Source organism: Amphibalanus amphitrite, unplaced genomic scaffold (assembly GCF_019059575.1).
Source record: "Amphibalanus amphitrite isolate SeventyFive unplaced genomic scaffold, NRLGWU_Aamphi_draft 001148F_arrow, whole genome shotgun sequence".
Taxonomy (NCBI): Eukaryota; Metazoa; Arthropoda; class Thecostraca; order Balanomorpha; family Balanidae; genus Amphibalanus; species Amphibalanus amphitrite.
In genome coordinates this window covers 110,314-133,255 of record NW_024882642.1, presented here as the reverse complement: position 1 = coordinate 133,255, position 22,942 = coordinate 110,314, and the positions used below count along the sequence as shown (strand labels likewise).

Below are 22,942 nucleotides of genomic sequence, written 5' to 3'. Positions count from 1 at the left end.
CAAGGTTAGGTCAAGGTCAGGTCAAATTAGGTCAAATTTCAAAGTTGATATTTTTGCATAAAATGGGTATCCATTCGATGCAGCTCGTCACGGGGAGTCCAATGGTGGTCTTTGTTTTGCCCTACGTAGTCTAGAATTGCCAAAAATTGAGTTTGGAAATTTGACGTCATCATTTTTGCACAGTTTTTTCGCTATAACTTGGCAAAAAAACGAGATATCGATCTGAAATTTGGTATGTAGATAGAAGACGGTAGGTACTATCACATATATTCCGTTTTTTTCGAAACTCAAAAAACCTTTTGGTTTTTTTTGGCTAATATATAAAAAAATGGCATTTTTGATTTTTGGGGGTCAAAACTCAAAAATTTAAAAAATCCGAGATAGCAGTTTTGTAGCCCTGTCAATTCTACACCTTTAATGTCTGGTCATTTTTCTGTATCTTTGAAGCTGTAGGCCTGACAGCTCTTCTCGCGGTCTTTTTTCGGTCGAAAATGGCAAAACATGACGTCATTCTGACGTCATTTGTGGCCAACCTATCATAGCCTCTGGAAAAATTTTGGTCACATTGTGTAAAATTGATGCCCGGAGGGGTCCTGAAAGTTTGGTGGCGATATCTCCAGCCGTTTAGGAGATATCGAGGGAAAAGGACACGGGGGGCCGTTTCGGCCCCCCCCCCCCTACGGGGCGCGGGTTAACGGCTACGAGACGACAGGGAGGCATCAGCAGTGAGACAGCAAGGATTGACCGGCAACGAGAAGGCAACGAGTCACCGGTAACGAGGTGATAATGAGTTATCAACGAGGCAGCAATGAGTGACCGGCAACGAGACGGCAACGAGACGGCAAGACGAGAGCAGCAACGAGATAGCAATGAAATACCAGTAACGAGGTGGTGACAAGTTATCGCTATCAGCATACAGCAACGAGACGGCAATGGGTGACGGTTATCAGACAGCAGCAGGAGAACAAACATCCCAAAACCAGATAAATGCGGTCAGAAAAGAAAATCAAACAGTTGGCCGACGACAGCCAGACAGATTACAGTCCGCCCACAGTTTTGGTATTTTCCACCCACGGTTAGCGGCCGCTGGCAACAGGCTCAAGAACTCAGCGGCGCCTGGAATATGCCGCCACACGGCCCATTGCCGCAAACGAGCCCCCATCGCTCAGCACGGAGATTTTCCATCCCGGGCGGCGCGTTCGGCTAGCCTCTGCCGTCGTATTGACCGACTTCCCAGCACCCGAGTGGTGGCCCGAGTTGCGTCTCTCAACAGGATGCGCTCTACTCCCCTATCGAATAGTGACACACAGGAGAGGTAATCACGCATACCAAGACCAGCATACGACTCATATCGAGCCTGGCTCTCTGGCAGACACCGTTCTGCACATATCTAACGCGCTGGCTGTGATGACAAAAGAAAAACAAATAAAAATAACCATTGCCTGTACCGTCGGACATCACATACCGCATCGAAATGACCTATCTTCCATTCAACTCCTAGCAACGTTTTCCGAAAAAAAATAAACGCAAAATAAACAAATATGATGATCATAACAAATAAATAATCATAAGTAACATATCAAGCCAAAAGAACATGGCATACCGCGGAGAGGAGGATGTCTGGGACCGGAGGGAGGAGGAGGGATAACAGGCGTGGAAATGGGGCCATGCATTGGGACCGGGTGGGGGGGGGGGGCGAATGGGACATGTAGACGGGGAATGGGAGGAGGAGGTGCAGGGATCATCCATTACCGGCGCGTCGATGGCCGGGGGGCGTGACAGCCGGCCTGATGGACCCGGCCGAGCGAGCGCCAACGGCAGCCGAGCATACGACACAGTCGGCACAGTACAGTTGGCACAGCACAGTCGGCACAGCACAGCACAGTGCCGCCGGGACTAACGATACCATCCGACCACTAAGTCCATCCGCTTCACCATAGGAACTCACCGGGAATAGCTTGTATGTTCAGCTCGGGAACTAATCATAAGACAGAAAGCTTAAAGCTACGAGACCTAACTTTCAGCAAGCAGAACAGGGGATAAGAAGCACAGTCTAGCAACTCTAAGCACAAAGAGACATAAATGTTGAAGAGCGTCAAATCGGCGTTTCTTGGAAACCAGTCTGGTTCAACACCCCGTGGAGAGCACGTTCCGTTCCGGCAAAAGGCAGTCAGCCCAGCCGTCCCAATATAGGGTCGATGCCGTATAAATCAGGATCTGACCTTTCGCCAGGCCTTTCTGCGACACTTTGATTAGTGTGAGTGAGAGTGAGGGGGCCGGGCCGGGCCGCCGACAACAGACGCCAATATCAGTGTGTTGGGAAGATCACGGCAGCGGCCGCACCACGGCCGGAAGGGCGAACATTCAGCGAGGCTGGGAGGTCATCCAGAGAATGTGCCAAGAAGGGTTACTCAGGGACCGCGGCTCACGAGGGTTGCTCAGTAACCGTGGTTATGAGGGTTATTCAGCAACCCTGACTGGTAGCTTACCTAAGAACTGTGGCTGCCAGGCTGCTAGAAGGAATGAATACCCCCTCGGTCCGTTGGAGGATGATGGCTGGTGAGGGTTGCCAATTGCCATGCACCGTGGCTAGGAGGTTAACCATGAACCGTGACTGCCAGGTGGCTTGGAGGAGTTCGGCTCCCTCGGCCGGCTGGAGGGTGCTGCCTGCCGTGGCTGACTGTGGGACGCGGGTGACGGACCAGGCTCGAAAGGGAGACGTCTCTGGTACAAAAAGAAAACAGCCATTTCTGACCGTGGCTGCGACTGACGCCGAAACGTCTCCATCCCCTCTCTGGTACCGCTCGATACGGCTCCCATTCTCCGGTACCCTCCACCGCCACCAGCAAAATGTTAGCTCTTTCCCCGCTGGCCATCGTCGAAATCCAGTCTTCACCGAACCACGCTATATCGCCTCTCTCGGCACCGGTGTGTCCTATCGAAGCCCATTCTCGCCGCTGTCGTCTGGTCGGGCTCATCAATCCACCCCTGACAAACGAGTAACGACAGAAGCCGATGGTGAGACGGAGTAGCCGGGGAGACGCATCGTTACGACGGAGCTGAAGATAGACGGACAGGGTCGGGTTGAGAGTCGAAGACCCGGTCGGAGCCATAGACGGAGCTGGAGCTGGGAAGGAGACGGACACAAAGCCAAAAAAAGGACACAGACTTGGAGATAGAGGGAGATAGAGAAAGAGCTAGAAGGAAGATGGAAAATGAGGATAGAGCCAGAGACACAGAAAGCAGCCAGCGGTGACGTCTTCAGCAGAAACCGATCACAGCGGAGACGCCCGATCAGTGAGTAGTGACGACACTCTGTCTCCGACCGGCAATGGCTCTCATCGGCGATATTACCGCGCTCCCCGCAGCGATTTGGGGCCGCCGCGCGATGATCCGTTCAAATCTTCCACATCATGACCGCAGGATCAGCGCAGAGTGCGGATGGTAGGGTGAAAGATGGCTTCCAAAGCTGATGTGGGCAATGGGGAGAAAGAGTTTATTTAAGTCAGTCGTCACTCGTCAATGAGAAGTAATGCAGGTGCATTAAAATCGAGAACACGAAGCATATTTGGAAAAGTGTAAGTGTATCCTGCATACCTCGTGACTACAATTCAAGCGTGGCGGGGCCTGTAAGTGCAAATTCATGCGGCTAAGCAGCTCAGGTGACTCAAGTCTGAGCTGCTGAATATCAGTTACACTCTGCGAGCTATGACAAACCGGGGCAAAGAGATACCGAGCCAGCCAGTGCAGCACGGTAATATAACCTTGGTCGACGGGTCCTAAGAGGCTGTGTACGGGGCGAGCATCAGGCCTGCAGCGGCGCTATCTTTATAACCAGCTCGGCGCGGCCGGCCGGCCGGACGGGGGCCGGGAGTTCCTGCCTCGATACACAGGCTGTCGGTTGTCGACACGACCCCGCTGTAGGCTGCCGGGGCCAGCATGTCCATTGCTCACGACATACCCACGCTTATCCACGTGCCCGGTAGGGAGCCGTATCAGAGGTGACTGGTTTCTCTGCTTGAACCGGAAGCCCTTATCAAACAACGCACTAAACACAGTGCAAACGGGTGCTCACCATCTCTTATCAAACAGCATGAGCTTGAGTCAACCGACAGACGTGGAATATGACCAGGCTTCAGTAAGCTGATGATGCACTACAAACGCCTCCTTGCACAAGTCAAACCAAGCGATAAGCGTTCATCGCCAAACATTCCAACAGCTTGCAGAATGCCAGTTTCGTGTTTATCTATCCAGAAGGCAAATCATGGAAGAACAAACTGGTAGACACAATTTGTTTCCCGATGAAAGCGTTTCGCTAAGTGTTTCACATTTTTTAAAGTGTTTCGCTAAGCTAAGTGCCTGTAGGAAACGGATAAAAGTGTATGAGATGGGTCTAATCATAAGAAAGCGTTTGGTTTGCAGGTCGTTATCACTTTTTACCTTTAAGCATTTGAGCATACGAGAAAAAATCATGCTAACAGCGCATTATACCGGAAACGAAAAAGCATCCGCTTTCTAATGCGCTAATCCTCGCTTTTCCCCGATGTCAGGGCGGGTCTGTTCCAGCGGAAAAGAAGAGGGAGTCGGGTTCGCACCAAAGGTAGGAGGTCAGGTTCGGTGCGGCGCGGAGGGAGGGGAGGGATCCGTCCCGTCACGACCCGTCATCTGCCGCTCCGTGCCGGAGTCAACAGTCGTTATAGCCGCTTTGACGGGATTAACGACTCGCCGAGCCGAGCCCAGATAGGGCAGTGTTTCAGCCCGGCTCCACTCCAATCAGCCGGTGCAGCCATGTCAGGAATCCGACAGAAAAGCCGGGGAGGATAGCAGTGTATCTGGTTGAGCTTTGTAAGCTTCAAACACGGTAACAAACACTCACAGTCTCCCTATTCATCCGTCTCTTCCCCCTAGTCTATCCATCTCCTCTCCCTTTCTTTCTCTCGATCTCCTCTCCCTCTCTCTCGATCTCCTCTCTCTCTCTCTCGATCTCCTCTCTCTCTCGATCTCCTCTCTCTCTCTCTCTCTCTCTCTCTCTCTCTCTCTCTCTCTCTCTCTCTCTCTCTCTCTCTCTCTCTCTCTGTTACTCTTTCCTTTTCCCCTCTTTCCGAAAGCTACCAGCCTTCGGCGTGGTCCGTTCAGTCGTTTATCCAGCCCCGACTCGATACCAACACCCGGCGGCGAGCTACAGATGCGACGCCAGCTGAATGGGCGCCCGGCAGAGGACGGGTGCCGGGCAGAGGCCACGCTCGACGGTGACCGAGAGCTCCATTGATCGCCACGGCACGACACGGCAGGGGCTCCGAGTGGACGGCTTCCGAGCAAAACGTCGGCAAAGATGTCGTTGAGGGGAAGCGACGGATGGAAATAGATCGACATTGAAGTCAAGAGGATAGGATAAAACGTTGGACGGAGTAGAGCACAGTTGACGGGACAAAACACGGAACTAGATGGAATGGAATGGGATGGGTTGATGGAAGATCGGATGGGACAGCTTAGGAGTAAGCTCAAGGAGGACATGAATGCCAGAAACGGAATTAGACGGGTTTACCGGGTTGTGGCGGACTACAAAAACACGCTATGGTGGACTGTAACGAGCTGTAATCGACTGCAGCTAGCTGTGAGGTGAAAGGAGATAGGCGTAATCGAGCGATTCGCAGACAATCGCACAACAAACCACAACACGTGTCCCTCTAGTAACACGTACCCTAACGTGGTCCTCGTGGTCCACTGCACGTGTTGGTCCTCGTGGCCCAACACGTGCCCCCTCATGTGGTCCTCACCAAACGTGTCCCGTTGGTGATACGTACCCTGATGTGGTCCTCAGTGGCCGCCTGGACTGCCAGCGATAGGTCCGGGTTGTCGTCCCTCCCGTTGGGGTAGAGGTAGCTGCGGAACAGGACAGACGAGTCACGGAGCTGGTAGACATTTCTCCCTTTGGGATACAGGTAGCTGTAAACAGGACAGAACACAAGTCACAGGACTGACAGACATAATGTTCTCGTTCGGAGGTAGCTGTGGTCTGTGGATCAGCAGAGAAGAGCTCGGACTGGAAAACAAGCAGAGCAGACTGACACTAATGATCTGTGGAGTGCGTATAGACAACATACTGCATATAGATGGTCATGCTCTTGAACTATTGGGAAAACATAGGTAAACACTGAAAAACAATGCAGGTGGACAAGCAGGTAAGGTTAGACCCAGGGAGGGTTGCGCGAAGGATAGCTCGTCAGAAGAAGACCGGCAGCAGGTGGCCAGTCGTTAATTTCCCTCGTCACCAGGTCAGGTCAGTCATGCCCTCGGCACCAGGTCAGGTCAGACGTTGGTATTCCTCGGCACCAGGTCAGGTCGGTCGTTGGTGTGCCCTCGACACCACGTAAGGTCAGTCGTTGGTATTCCTAGGCACCAACCAGGTCAGGCGTTGGTATTCCTCGGCACCAGGTCAGGTCAGCCGTTGGTGTGCCCTCGGCACCAGGTCAGTCGTTCTGCTCTCCGCAGTCGTGTCCGTCATTGATACGCCCTCGGTAAAGCTGTCCTTGGCCGTGATCACCGAGCCGGGGTCGCCGTGTCGTCCTCCCCCCCCCCCCCCTCCCCCGTCACCAAACCGGTCACTGGGGTTCATCGCCAGGGAGGCAGGTATTAGCTATCAGGCGGGGGCGGCGCTCCACACAGGCTACAGCTCATACCGTCAGCAGACAGAGACAAAGGCCAGAAGTGGTCAGCTGCCGAGCAGCCAAAGACAATCTCCAGAAAAAGTATTACACAGTTCGTGTAGATTTCTTATCAATTTCACTAGCTATGAGAAACCAGATAGCGAAACCTAAATGATACGGACTGTGCTGTAGGGCATATGGTTCTTCAGAAGCACGGTAAGCATACGAATTTCAATCTAGAATACCGGAAACCTTAGGAAATGTAAAAAAAAGTACTCCGAGCTGCGTCATCACATCGCGTAAACAATATTCAACATCCGTTTAATCCAAATGAAATTTCCTCCGCTATATCAAATATTACATTCAAAAGCTTCGTGTCATCCGCCTACACAGCTTTACACTGAAATACGGGGAATATTGCGTTTCCTGCTGATAATTTAAATGCATTTCCAGCCGGAGCAGGAGAAACTCTACGCTCGACGTCAACAGCTCAGCTCAGCGCAATTTCCACGCTCTCGTCTGAAGTCTGTTTGCAGTCTGTCTAAGTGGATGTCTTAGGCATTCAACTAGATAACACACACTGAATAATATAATAGCTTGATAACCAGTATAACGCCTTTTGGGGCGACTAACGGAGCGAGCGAGAGGGTGAGCCTTGCACGTGCGAAATTTCGAGGGGGTACGGGGACCCGCAGTTGCTACTGTACACGAACCCCAACTATAGCCGTCTGTCCTGTCCAGTAACAACCGACAACATTGATATCGACTGCCGGTCCCTGTACAAGAGCAGCTGAGGTTTTCTGTGCGTGCCCTCTGACAGCTTATCGTTGTTCCCTGTGAGGGTGCTGGGACAATTTACTCAGGATCGCTGTACAGTAGCAACTGCGGGTCCCCGTACCTCTAGCTGACTTGTGCACGGCACCCTACTAACCGGTCTCTAGCGATATGCCAAATTTGAGCACAATCGGCCCAGCCGTTCTCGAGATCTGGAAGCGGCACCGTGCACGTGCGCACGTGCAAAATGGGTCCCAACTGACTTTTGCACGGCACTCTACTAACCGGTCCCTAACCATGTACCAAATTTGAGCGCCATCGGTCCAGCCGTTCTCGAGATCTGGAATCGACCCCTGCACGTGCGCACGTGCAGCAGCACCCCAACTCTGGCACATGAATATGCATTGCCTAAAGGGTGCCTACCTACATGCCAACTTTCAGCGCAATCGGCCAAGTAGTTACCGAGATATTGCAACAATTACAAAAGTGACACCTCTTCGTTTTGCACGTGGCACGTGCATAAGGGGTCACCCACATGCATCGGGAATAGTCCAATACCTGGTATAAGGAATGAAGCTACCTACAAAAATTACCGCGTGTAAATCGGTCAAGTGGTTGCTGAGATATAAGCGTCGCAAAATCATGACCACGGCCGGCCGGCCGCTCATACTCAGAAATTTCCGTTAATCTAAGGAAAGACTACGCTCGCTTCGCTCGCTCCGTAATAATCAAAACACTGAGTAAGGATGGCTGAGACCGAGACGCCCACTCACAATCCTTCCCGGTGTCCTTCCAGCAGCGCCTGGCACAGGCTCTTGTTCTGCGGGATCGTCTGCAGGATACTGCCATCGGTGGTGACGTAGCCGATGGCCCACTGACCCAGTCGGGTGCAGCTCAGACGGAACACGTAACTGTAACACAGAGGGTGAGAGTCAGCAGCGCCGCGCAACAAACGACACGGACCAGCGGTGTATAAGGGAAATGAATGGTACCTAAGCTTATACAAATGCTTGGTGAGTGTGGCAACAGCTCAACGGCGGGAGACGATCGACACGCACACCGACCAGTGGTGTATGAAGGAAATGAATGCATGAGGGAAATGAATGGAAAGCCGATACAAATACAACGAAAGTGTAGCAACAGCGCAACGGTGCGAGTCAAAAAGTGAAAATCGACTTCAGTTTCTCAAATGTGCACACATCGCTGTCAACGATTCCCATATCTGATACCACACTCCAACCACAGACACACACAGGGACCACCACACCAGCCACAGACACACAGGAACCATCAGAGCGCGGAACGGCCGAGTTGCAGCTGATGCATGCACCCGGCGTGTGGTAGCACACCAGGGCCCTTCCCCAGCCCCGCCGGCCAGCCGAGCACACCCACTGGCGGCAAACCAGATCAGATCCGGATCGTTCGCCGGCAGCCGTTAGCCGGGCGTGATGTGATTATTGGGCCGCAGTGGTAATATGGGACGGATATTCCGCGCAGACCGGGAAAGCAGCCGTCTCTCCAACGGCGGGCTGCAAGTAATTTGTGGAAATGTTGGCGTTTTTTACGTGAGGCATGCCTTCGAAGAACAATAAATAAGCAAATTGTAGTCAGTCATCGCGTGTTACTGCTGTTTCAAGGCCTTTCTGAAAATTATATTGCCGAGGGCAGGGTTACAATTTTTGCAGAATGATGCCGCAGATCACGGAGTTATTTATTATCACCTACCTAAAACGATATAACGATATTACCTCTGAAAACAGAAATAAAGTTTCAGAAAAAAGTAAAATCCAAGCAAAGTCAGAAAAAGCCATGAAACAAAACTCAGGTGAGTTCCTATGGAAAATAATAGGTATGTTACAAAATCAAATACAGTTGTACAGCACAGGCTGTTTATTATACATCCTTCCCCGTCGTCTGCTCCATATGGAACTACGCCTCCAACAGAAAAACACCGCCGCGGGCGGTGAGAAATGTTGAAATCCTCCGTAACTTTATTATGGAAATGGGCCCGTGGAGATAAGCTAGGCGCGTCATTTGCATTCTTGTTGAAAACGCGCAGGAAATTTCACAACTTCAAAACAACGCCAGCCTGTAACGTAATTTCGCAGATAAAGTGAGCAAACACGCTCGACTTGGCAGGTGCTTGATGAAGGACGCGAAGAAAGCTCCAGGCAGATAACAGAGCTGAATGGCGATGTTTTCACTGAGAAAACAGCGTGACGAATTAAAGAACACTGCGTGGAATATGATTGATTTGAAAACAAACATCCATAGAAAGCATGACACGGTGGGCTAGCAGGTGCCGCTGACGGCTCTGACGAAAACGTCGGGAACCGTTTTACACTAGGTAGGCGCCAAGGGAACCGGCGGAGTCGCGGTCAGGGCCACTGCAGACCATCACCACTTAATGCGGTTACGCCGCAATTCGAAATGGACTTTAAAGGGACCCTCCCACCTTAACATTAGATTTGAGTTGAGATAGCCAAAATGGGGTCCCTGGCTCACAATTACCGGTTTCGGCACTCACAACATCGAGAAATGCCTTAAATCGGAAACATTGAATTTCAAAATTGCAGCATTTTGATTCAGAGGGGCTAATGCATAGGAATACAACTCTGAATGTGTGACGTCAGCGCAGATATCTAACGATTTTTAAATGTTTGACTAAAACGTTTTGTAGCACGCGGTGGTATATGCTGCTTTGCGCGCAACAAGTGCCGCACTTTCAGCTGCCAAACTATTGCTTCCAAATAAAGTCGCTAGGAACAGCGGAGATCCCAAAAAGTAAACAAAAGTAAAAGTCTAATATCTTGAAAACCGGTGAATATTTTTCTGTGAAATTTGGTAGATATTCGTTTTCGCTCTTTCTGAACCGAGCGACATCACTTTCATGCCAATTCATAAACTTTTTTGAAGGTGGGAGGGTCCCTTTAAGGTGGCCAGCGTTTCACGCTTTCCCAGGGGCCGTTAGTTGAAATATGTATGCGAGTTCCAGCCGATATAGCATGCATAGTTCTTACGCCAGTCCACGTCTGCCGTTATTGTTTATTTAAAGAGACATACGAATAACGGAGACGTGGTCGAACAATTCCGACCATTCGCAAACGAGCGGAACGAGTAGTGAGTACGCAAGTACCAAACTTACAATAATGAACAGCGTCAACATTAAACACAATACATTGGTAATGAATCTTGATCAGACATACCGCGCACAAAGTCAGTCGACACGTCCTATTCTCAATGACAACAAATCTTCCATGTCCTGCCCGAAGAATGGCCAAATTTGCGACCAGACTCTGCCTACCCTTGTGATTCAATCTCACGAAATTGCACTGTTCAATCTCTGGTCCACTCGCACTAGTCCTTCCGCCTCCGTACGGGTCCATTTCGCCGCGGCTACAGTACAGTAGGTCTACTAAAAAAGTCCCCCGCTCCAGAGGCGGCCGGCCGGCCGAACCCCCGGATTCCAGCCCCGACTCTATTGCGCAGGCCGCGGCAGTGACACGGGTCAGGTCGCGGCGCCCGGCGAGTGGGTCAGTTGGCGGCGGCCGGCCGTGGAGTGAGGACGCCGTGTGTGGGGCGCAGAGATGCCGCAGTGCAGAGGAGGGGAAGATAGTGACTCTGCACGATGCCGGAAACGATGCCGGAAACGATGCCTTTGTGATCTAAATTAAACACCTGCACTGCAGTGCATATCCTCCCTTGCCCCATTCCTATTATATCATGATCCTTCAATAATCCGTAATGACCATTCAACGCAAGCAAGCAAACAAAACAACCCGTTTAGTGGCGACATCATCTCGGATAAAAAAAGCGACAGTGATGATTAGAATTGACTTTGCGCGAGGGCTAATCGAGGGGTATATATGTATCATATGCCGAGTATTTTATTCCCATCTAGCAAATTAAGATTGGGGATCTTGTCCAACAAGTCAGCGGCCGTTCTAGACACAGATGAATGCTTTGTTTTCGGTCGCATCATTATCTGCAATAATTCGAAGCGAGATTTAACCCTCGCCGGCCGAGAAGAAGGGGTGGATGCCGCCACCATGTATTTTTTTTTTTTGCGGTAGCTCAAAGCACACTGATGATAGAAGGCTGACATTTCATATGCCTTACATTTGATTCAAGCCGGATCATTTGAAATCAACCACGTTTTCATGTCAGGTCACTTAACTATGACCTCTTAAGTAAACCTCTGCAGACTGCACGGTTGTCTGTTATAAAATGTTGCAAATCCATAATGCACTTAGTGTCATGATATAAGCATAATGGGAAAATATGGAAACTGTTAATTTGGCGTCGGAAATGAGCTAAAACTATACCTCACGCTCATGAAATCGTGACTTCATACATTCTTGGCAAGGTTTAATTCTTCACTTTTGCATTGTTCACCTTGCGTGTCGGAGTGCTCGTCAATAGGAGTGCTTCGTCAATAACTCCCGATCAAAATGAGCTAGCCAGTCGGGACAGCCATCAATGGACTCTGCAAGACTTACCGAATCAAATGTTATGCAGCATGTCCTCCTTTCAACAGCTTCGTGACCTGTGTTGCCCTAACATGACATTGACCTAAACATCCTAAATTGCTTCACCTAAGCAAAAAAGCACATAAATCGACGCGTCTGAGAACACTGAACAGAAAACACGATTGTATCGAAATGACGATAATGCGACCTTTTTTTGCGAAGTTATTCACCAAAAACCGATCCAATGCCTTGGGGCCCTTGACCTGCCCTAAGAGGTCACTGATATTTTAAAATGGGGTGACAGTCGCTGCGTCACGTAACGACGCAAGCGCTCGTTTTTTCCGCGAGGCTCTAGCAATTAGCTCAATTATAGGAGCTAAACATGGGGATGGGGAATCGCTCCCTTCTCACTCACTTTTTGGCCGGGATAGTGTTTGCAATTATTGTTAAAATCTAAAATTTTAAGATTTCAATGATCCATTTTTTCCCGCCCAAGTCTTTCAATTTAAGGTCATAACACCAGGTCACGTCAAGTGACCTTCCCTCAAGGAAAGTTCCTGTGCTCATCATATCTAAATACATCGACCAACCGATCGCTTTAGAACCTTCAGTGATTTCAATGGGCAACAGTATATGTATTTGAAACGTTTACTTTGCAAGTTTGTCATTGCTGACAGAAAGGTCGGGTCAATTTTGAGATCGCTAAAGTCAATGGGAGAAAGTTGAACTGCGCTTTTTTTGGACGGAACGCATAATAAACACTCTGAAAACATGTGGTGCCTGATGAGATACAATACTGAATGAGAAAATTGTTTGTTTTGTTGGGAGCCATCTTTTTCGGTCTGAGAAGGCCCTTGTAGAGCTATGACATAACTATGCTCTGGTGTAGTAATTTGGTTGTGCGAGCCAGCGACAGTGATCTGCAGACTCCGGAAGCGTGACTGTTCCCGTGGGATGATTGCCCTGTCGGGCGGTCCAGCCGTCTCCCCAACGGTCACCCGAAGAGGGTTATGTGTCTTGGAATGGAACCGACATCAACTACAGGTTGGCTGGTGGGGTGACCTCCAGTCCAGAGAGGGAAGCATGAAGACTAGGGGCGATGCGGATTGGTTTTTCCTGAGGATAGCGAGGACGGAAGGAATCTAGCACCCTTGACCCTTCCTTATGCTGAATGTATCTCAGGCTGTTAAATCTTCTAAGCGTTTTTTTTTCTCGACATCGTCAAGGTGCCATTAATAAAAATATGAAATCCGGGAGGATAAATTAAATATAGAAATTGTGGCCAACAGAACATTATCAGTTGCGTTCAACATACTCGTAAGCATGATCACACACCCAGCTTACACATGAGCCATGTAATAAATATTTTTGATAGACATGCTTAAGTTATGAAATCATCTAAAGTGTTTGTAAAGTTTCACGATACGGATCTAATATCCTGCTATCCATCATGACCATTTCTGGTCAGGTCATGTCTTTGAACATAGGCCAAATTCTTCAAATGACCTCCCTCGCCGGCACAGGGAGGGAGGGTTGATGCGACCCCCCCCCCCCCCTCCAAGGTTTTTCGCGAATAACTCACGTAAAAAGCGGCCGATCGCGACGAAACTTTCAGTACCCTCGCATTGATCAATCTTACACCTACCCTGAATATTTCATGACCCTGACCCAAATGACCTTTGACCTGTGACCTCTTTTCCGAGACCATGTTTGGCCGGAATCGCGATTCGGCGTATGTCGGCTCGCATTAGCCGCGCGTTTGCAAGCTTTTCGTGGTTTCAAGCGTTCAAACATGTGATTTGATGTTGCTCCGATGCATTAGAGTGGGTGTCAAGATCACCTGAAGGTCAGGTCAGGTCATTGACCTTTGGTGACCTCGGTTCACTTTTTCGAGTTTTACATGTTTCTACGCCAGTTTTTGGGGCTAAATTCGAATTTAGCAACCATTTGAACATTTACGGAGTAGTTTTGGTGCCTTCGTAACATGTTACGAAGCTGTCAGAGGCGGATGACAGGTATTACGAATACCCGTCGTGACCCCTACCGGTTGACCTGACCTGACCTGACCCGACCTGGTCTAAATGCTTTAAGACATCATCTCTGATCAAAACTAGCACGATATTCGTGATCAGCACCCCGGAAAACCCCATAGCAGCCACACTTAACGACTTTCTAACAGGTCCCCATTTTCCCGATTTTCGGGTCATTGACCTGACCTGGAAGGTCACCCGATGACCTAGGACCTTAAAATTGGGTATCATCGGCTTACTCTCGTGACGGGCAGCACGCTCGTTTTTTTTCCGCGAAGCTCTAGCTCAATCAGGGGCCAAGCGCGAGGGGGGTCGTGCCACCCTCCCCCCCCCCCCTCTTGTGCCGTCGAAGGATGCAAAATGGCCTGTGCCGGTGAGGCTTAAAGATCAACTTTTGATTCATTCGAAGCGTTTTGATAGGAGGAACACGAGGCTGGTAAAATTAATTTCATGCAGGTTTAGCTTAAAACTTTTAGTGTTTGTGGAAAAGCAATTGGTTTTCTCATAATACCGATGGTGGCAGTTGCTGTTATTTACGTGCTAAGCCGTTGACCTTAATTAAATCTGACAATATTATTCAGACATAGCGGTAAACGAGCTGCTTGTTGTGTTAGGTTAGGCTCTTTCGGTCGATTTCAGAGTGGGAAGGATGACAGGAATTAGGGGGAGACAGGGGGCCTGGGCGGGAGTCCTGAGCCTCATGCTCCGCTGGGGCCGAGCCCATCACGTGGGTTGGATTGCCCTGATACATGGATAGCCCTGGGCGGTGTTTCACGGCCCCGCGCTGCAGCACGCTGCGCTGCGCTGCCATGCATTGTAGCGGCGGTTGATATGAATTCGGCTCCACGCTAGCGTTACGAGCTTCCGAGTCTGTTGATGTTTCCATGGAAATTGGAAACCCAATGCACCGGTGTGCACAACGCATCCTGTCCAAGCAAAATTTTATCATCGATGACCTCTGGTGACATGACCTTTTGCTCTGTGCCGATCTAAAATTGGCTGAAGTATTTTTCTTCTTTTTGCTACTTTCGACGCTACTTCGAATACCACTTAAATGCCCAAAGCTGAGTTATAAGAATGATGCTCAATCCCCATTTCCCCTCCAACAGGGCGTGAGAGTCTAGGCATTCCTGTGGGGCACGGGCTTACAATGACTATCTCATAATCATTGTGGCCATGAACATCTACTGCCATTCTTTAACACCGGTTTCGCTGCGCTGAGCGGTGGCCGTCTCGTTTGTTGGATTCTACAGCTGGCTGGCGGAAAGCGTTACCGGCCGCCCGTCCACCGCCCGCGGGCCGGACCGAGCGGTCCCGCTGACCCTACCTGACCTGATACCGGCGTGATACGGGACAGGCATATGGGGGTTCGGCTCAGCGAAGGCAGCGCCCACTGGTGCTGGGGACTTTTTTAATAGACCTACTGTACACCCTTGTGGACCGTAACCAGTCGCGCCGCAGCTGCCTGGTTCTGGTTCGGACCGATACGGCGCGGACCGACAAGCTGATCCCGGCCGAAACTACGGTCCAGACTGGCATTACGGAATAGTCGGACGTTCCAGCCCGGGCCGACGTTCTGATCCGAGTCGAAACTACAGGCAGGGCCAGACCCAAGCTTCGGTCCGCCGACAGGCAGACGAAGGTGCCGAGTGCCGATACGTGGACGCCTGCACCTACAGGAGGGTCACAGCCGAAGGAGCCAGGCGGGACACAGGCAATGGAGCTAGGCGGGCACATGCGGTGCCTACAGACATGTCCCAGCCGAAGGAGCCAAGAGTGACATGCTGGCGGCGCGATAACCCCCTGCGCTTATAGACAGGAAAGAGCTGACGGAGCTAGGCGGCACGCGGCTGGAGCCAACAGCAGGGACACGGCTGCCGCAGCGATAACCAGCCTGCGGCTGTAAAAGTTTACTGCCGACCCCGACCTTCCAGCCAGAGGTCACGCCCGCCGATAGCTCAGGTTCCGCCTTCACCCACCAGTAACGACCGAGTGCTCAGGAATGGCGCGGAAGCGCGGTGGTCAGTGTTGCAGGAGCCCGGTGTAAGGCATGCATCCCTCCTGACCTGAGTGAATGGCGCAGATGTGGAGTGCGAAGAGCCACTTACGACGTAGGCGAAGCTTATTTCATAATCGATTTAAGAGTAACTGTATGAGAAAATGTAATCCATCTCGAAATCTGATGACTTCCTATTACAGGCAGTTAACAATCTCTATCATCTGAGTCATTTCACTGGCTCAATGACAGGACATAATGTGCATTTATCAATGGTTCAAAGATCAAGCAAAAACAAAAAGGTTACGCAACATGATAAACATCGGAAGTAATAAGCATAGTAAATGTAACGGATAGTTCTTGAGTCTTTGCGGTCATGTGAGCCATGTGTCTCTGCTTTCGATCTAATCTGAGCACACGATTACGGAAGAGCTGTATAATAGCCGTTCATGATGCCACACAAAAGAACCGCTATTGTTGACGATTGTGTCGGCCAATGCTGTGGTGTGGACTGAACGGAGGTCGGGGCGGGTCTCCATCTCACCTTCCCGGCTTGTTCTGGTGCTGCGCCAGGCGCGACTTGACCTCGTCGTAGGTGAGAAAGGCCACGTAGCCCGGGTGGGTGACGGCCAGCACCTTCCAGTTCTTCAGCAGCGCCGACCACGGCTGGAACAGTCTGCCCGAGGGAGGGGCGGTAAGTCACGATCGTCATCTCCACTCAGCGTTGCACAGTTGTACTAACGAATCCTTACCGTGTATGTGTGACGTAAACCCGCTATTACACCACCCACTACTCATTAGATGAATGATTAATCTACTTATGTCTAAATATTTGCGGATGTATCACATCAAATGATGTCAGGCATGATATCCTACTTTCTTTCAAGCCGGCATGCCAAAGTCGCACTGTAACCAGTGAAAGTAACCATCAGCCAGTGCCCAGTGGAATCATAAAAATGCGACAGTCATTATCGCGAATGAGATTTTAGGGCACCGTAATTCGTAATACAATGCCTGCAATAGCGATCGACGCTCTTGTCAACAACTACAAAAGGCAATCGATGCGAGAATATTACACTGTAAATGTATTTTACGCACAACAAATAAAATCGAATTCGAGACCTTGGTTTCAGCATTGCACACTACATACACTCCAAAAGTGTCGCCAAAGCAGCAACTCATATCAACGCCAGGACTAGCCGAACATTGCTGCAAAATTGCTGCCTCACTGTACTGGCCAACACAGGGACCCACTCCTACAATCAGCCGCGGGTAAGGTGCCGAGCTAGTGCTCAGTTTTACCAATCGCCGAGGGTCAGCTGGAGCTAGGTTTCGCCCGTCGCTACGGTTTCGGTGCTGAGCTGGAGCTCGGTTTTACCAGTCGTCGCGTCACCGTCTACGGTCAGCCGTCCGGCAGGCCTGAGACGGACGCATTCCTTTAACAGCATCAGCCTCGCACCAACAGTCGCGCCTAACCACCGGGGCTGGGGTCGTGGCACGACTCAGCGGATGTCACGGTCCATGCGAATGGCCAACCACGGCCCGAGCCGATGCAGATATCCACATCTCAGTGACAGCATCTCACTGTGAGCGGAGAAAGATCAAGCACCAGACACAATACCTATTGCGGGACCTATGCGGATGACCAACCCCTCCATTGATAAATAATTCAGCCGATCATGTCCGGCCGTCTGGAGGCATTGGTCAGCGTGGGTGGCGCCGCCGGAGTTGGGACGTGTCCGCCCGGAGCCAGCGGGAGCGGAGGTGGAGGGAAGAACGTCAGTCGGCGCACCGACCCGGTTCAATACGGACCGCCCCGCGCCCGGCCGTCTGACGTCATAGTGTGACGTCAGACGGCGCAGGACGGCCGCGACCTCCGCCGTCCGGCCGGCCGTCCGACCCGACCCGGCGACCGTACTCAGAACCGAATTAAAGCCGAGCCGCGGCCCGCCCATTACACCGTTCCATGCTTCTATCCTCAGGATACTGAAATCCTTCTCCTCCACACCGCAACCCCCCTCCGGGCTGGACAGGCAACTTTATCTCATGCGGGCTGCTCCCTTGGAGCTGCACCGCTGCTCCCGAGGGAGCGCACCCCGTAGCTGGGTGCAGTGAGTGCCTTGGGGCTGGGTGGCCTGTCCTCTGGACGGGCTCAGTCCCGGCGACTCACTAGGGTGCCTGCCCAGACCAATGTCTCCTCCTATATCCTATCATCCTCCCGGCTCTGAAATGGTCTCATTGGACCGAAAGGGCCTAACCCAACAAAACAAGCCGCCCATTACGAGTTCTCAACTAGGCGTCATCATGGAAATTAGTCGCTTCCTCGGCCGCCGGAGAGGGGAAGGTCAGATCACAGTGCCCTATGGGCGCAGAGAGGAAAACTTTTCACAGAGCCGATCAGCGATGACAAAGAAAAACTTCACGGTGTGGGTGTATTTACTGAAAATCAAAACACAATATGCAGCAGTTTTGCTGGTGCGTTATATCCATCACAACAGTCTCGGCGATGCAGCTCACTCGCTATCGTTACCAGCAGACACGGATCACGTTGTACACGGCTGACACGTGCTGAGCGCGTCCATCGGTGTGGACACACCTGCTTCATATCGCGACGCGGGAGACGAAACTGCGAAAGCTGGAGACGCCCTCATTGCACAGTGGGGATTTTTCCGATCTAGCACGTCTTTATTCGTAGAGGGCAAACCATAGGTAGTATTGTAGCCAGATTGTGCACAGATGTTGGCTGGAGTGTTCTGGTGAGAATGTTACCTGTAAATGTGCATAATCAACATAGTATAGGGGGTTCAATTGGACCCCCGGCTCAGCCGTTTGGCCCCTGATCAAGCTAGAGCTTCGCGGAAAAATCAAGCGTGCTGCCTATGACGAGATGAGGCCGAATATATCCAATTTCAAAGTCCAAGGTCATTAGTTAACTTTCCAAGTCCAACTAAATGACCCAACTAAAGTGGGGAAATCGAGACCTCTTGAAACTTCGTAAAGTTAGGGTGTTACGGGGTATTTTGGGGTGCTGATGACGAATTTCATGTTAGTTTTGATCACATATTTTGATATTCCGTGTTCAGGCAAGTTCCGGCAGCCAAACTAGGCGTTGTCTAGTGTAGGAGAAAGTGGCGAATTCGATAGGATATGTTTCGGAGTGGAAAAGTGTGGAAAACATTGTTGATTTCCTACATTTATTTAGAATACCATTCCTTCAATATGGTGTCTGTAAGGGTTTTTTTGTAAATGGCATTTTTGTGACCTTAGTAAGGTTGTGGCATATTTTCTGTTTGCCATTCCATTCCTAATAAAGGTGCCTTTCAGAAGATATGCAACTTAAAGACCTCGCAAGAATAAAACCAACAGGACAGGACAATGAAATTGAGCTATACTTTCGGGCCTTACTGAGCCCATTGAGTAATCATGCATGAGTGTGAACTTTGGGCGCATTTTTCCTAGTCTTGCTGTAGACATACAGATAAAACAATGCCATATATGAAAAATTCAGACATTTCTTAGCCCCACTGACACCAAAAAATAAACAAAATCCAAAAAAGATTTTGGGAATTAAGACGCGCTAGATCGGAAAAATCCCCACTGTGCATTGGTTCAATTAGCATCCGACGTGGGTAGCGAATGATAATGATTGGAGCAGCGTGCAATAGGCCATTGCGCAGCGTGGCGGAAGAAGCGATTCACATGGCGTCGTCGCGCTCAGCGCTGTGCACCGTCTGCCGCCAAACGGCAGCGCATATGAGACCGATCAGTACAGGACATCACGGTCAACGACGCTGCCAAGACACAGCATATTACCACCGCCACACCGGCTGCCGCTTGGTTAAAGCAGCCCATCTCGGCTATCACTGAAGCAACAACCCCACCGCCAGCCGCCAGTGCAGTGGAGCAGCATATCCCACCGGCGCTGCCACCCAGTGAAGCAGCATATCCCGGCCACCAGCGCGGCGCTGCCCGCCTGGCGTATCACTGTAGGCCGACCATCGCCGTGGAGCGGGCTCACCGCCCATCAGTCGACACGACTGGCAAATGAGGCCCATTCATTTGTGTGGAGCAGATGCCAGACATACCAGAACAGCCTTTACGAGACACTCTAATCGCGTCGTGATAACATTTGCATCGTGACCGGCTTGAACTTTCCACGAAAATATGGGCTAGACGTTTGTCGTGTTCAACGAATAGGCTACTTCATTATATTTAGTCAGTCTATGAAAAAAGCTCACTATGAAACAAGCACGATACACTTGACATCAATAATGGACCTGGAAATAGACCTGCATCCAAAATATTCAGGCATTTGAAATTAAAACCAACTGATTAAATCAAGACCAGCGCTAGCTTATAGCTACACTCTTGATGAGTAGCTGTCTCGCGTCGTAGTGATGAGATTCCTGAATGGCGTTTTATCATCGTGAGGTGAGTGGCGGTATAGGTAGACACGTCAGTTGGAAGCTCCCAGCGATAAGTTGGCCAAGAAGCCGTCAATAGCGAGAGCAGTCGCCAAATTAAAAAAAAAAACTGTCACATCTTAGCAAGAAAGCATAATTCGGGCATGCACTAGGAGGCAGTGACCAATTTTTCAGTATGGTTGGCATAGGTTCGCCAAGTTCGGAAAATCCCGCTGTCGATCAGCTAGCTAGTATCTGGACTCTGGTATATCTAGCTGCCATCAGTGGCATCTAATTACGCTCACAGCCTCAGAACTATGCGCTATAGTACACGTTACCAGGCTTGTTTCGAGCTTCAGTGTTGGTGCCCATTGCTCAAAGTTGACCACCAAATGACGGCAGAACTTTGGCAAAGAAACTAGCGAAAAGTGTATAGCTACACTGGTTTTGGAATGAACAACATAAGGCCCTCACAATTAAAGAACATCGCTGTTTGTTTCAGGCAACTATTTTCAGATTCAGCTCCAGGTTCAATTTAATCACTTTATCTAATCACCACCATGCCTTCATCAAGACTCATCATCTTATATATCATCATCAGCTCACCTTCTCATCATCTTTACTGAACTGTGACCAATGCTCAAGGCACAAGAAGCGGAAACCACTCGTGTGCTCCCAAAATGTCTCACGAATCAATACGCCTGCCTGGGACTTGCCATCGCGGTAGCCAGCCTAGCTAATCAATCTTACCCGCCTAGCAACCATCCCAACTTGTTGCGGTTCTGGTGGCGCGCGGCGCGCGGCGCACACAAGTTGCCGTCAGCCCGAGGCAGCGCCGCCATGTGATGGCTCCTGCACCGGCCAACTTCCGGTGCATGTTCCTTAGCGGAGTACCGTGGCGTTCCAAACGCAATTACAGACCCTCACAGCCATCACTAATGCAAGTCCGCGTTCATATTTGAAGCCCCAGGCGCCACCCGGATGGAACCATATCAAAAAGCAACGAGCTAAATAAATCAACGGCGCCGCATCGGAGCAGAACGTATATCATAGGTGCCGCAAATAGCGGGTAATCGCTCAACAACACTCAACCAGACTCTCCAGACTCGGTGAGAGTCTGGAACAGGGCTGCGGAGTGGGAGTCTGAGTCTGAGTCGGAGTCGGTCGGAGTCGACAGTTGTGACCGGAGTCGGAGTCGGAGTCGGAGTCGATTTTAGAAACCCGAGCCGGAGTCGGAGTCGGAGTCACCGAAAATCTGTCGACTCCGCAGCCTTGCTAGTTCTGCGGAGTCGGAGTCGGGAGTTGGAGTCGGTCGGAGTCGACAATTCTGCCCGGAGTCGGAGTCGGAGTCGGAGCTGGTTTTTGAAAGCCGGAGTCGGTGTCGGAGTCGGAGTCGCCGAAAATCCATCGACTCCGCAGCCCTGGTCTGGAACACGAGGCAGCGCGAGAAGACACCTGACACAGTGCCACGTTCACCGGTGTCGTGTTTCAGTAACAGATACCGCTCTCGCCGACCCGCCGATCTCCTCGGTCAGAGGTTAGCGTGTGCAGACGAGGGAGAGCCTTCAGCCTAGTGAACTCGGTCACAGCATGGATAACTAACATGGTAAGCAGGGTTGTGCTCGACTCAAAAAAATTTGCCGACTCGACTCATCATTCAACTTCAGAAAGCCCTGACTCAACTCTGACTCAAACAAGGAGCTGATTTTTTCCCTTGACTCGACTCATGACTCAAGCGGCTAAATGAAAATATGAGTTGACTCAAACTTGACTCAAATTTTTTTGTTGAGTCAAGTGTGTTGACTCAAAATTGACTCAGATAAAAAAGTTGTTGGGGGGAGGGGAAATCCGGCAGGAGGGCCAGGCCTAAGTTGTTAAGCGGGGGGGGGGGGAGGAAAAGCTTCTATATATATATATATATATATATATATATATATATATATATATATATATATATATATATATATATTGTTCCTATACAGTTGAGTCAGCTGACTCATGTTTCTAACTGTTTGACTCAACTCAATGTCAAAAGTTATTTTACTGACTCAACTCTGACTCAACCTTAACACCTTAATATATTTGTCCGACTCAACTCTGACTCAACTCAACAGCTCAACATTTTATCCGACTCGACTCAAATCTGACTCATTTGAGTCAGAGTTGAGTCAAATTTCTGACTCGACTCATGAGTCAAGCACAACCCTGATGGTAAGTAATCCATGGTCACAGCAAGGGCAGACGAGCATCAACGAGCCCCGACACAGCCGCACTTGCTGGCCCCAAATGGTAAATTCGCGACTCGCTGACTCCAGCTGAAGAAGAAGACCTATGTATATTGTATAGGTATGTACAATTAACTATAGAATACAAACGCAGTCTCAATTACACGCTATGATTATTGTTAATGTTATCATGCATTACATTATTGCCATGCTTCAGATGGATACTGCCACATTGGTTTCCGTGACACTTGAGCTATTGAAATATGAAGGTCGCACTTAGCAGACGCTCGCTAGACTATCTTATCTCGGACCGGCAAAGTGATAAAACAGGTTTGAGCATGATGTAACAGATAGCTCCATTCATACCAGACAACTGATTCGGTCATGCCGGCTAAGAT

At 50.3% G+C, this 22,942-nt stretch overlaps 1 protein-coding gene across 1 annotated transcript in view; it reads right to left on the bottom strand.

Annotated features, from left to right (window-relative positions):
• LOC122370602 (E3 ubiquitin-protein ligase CBL-B-like) overlaps positions 1 to 22,942 on the bottom strand; it is a 63,052-nt gene that overhangs the window by 10,793 nt on the left and 29,317 nt on the right. Inside the window, exons 3-5 of the mRNA XM_043346329.1 lie at positions 16,461 to 16,592; positions 8,195 to 8,332; positions 5,805 to 5,883 (exon numbers count right to left, since the gene is read on the bottom strand). Of these exons, the coding sequence (XP_043202264.1) occupies positions 5,805 to 5,883; positions 8,195 to 8,332; positions 16,461 to 16,592 (349 nt within the window). The remainder of the gene's footprint in view (positions 1 to 5,804; positions 5,884 to 8,194; positions 8,333 to 16,460; positions 16,593 to 22,942) is intronic.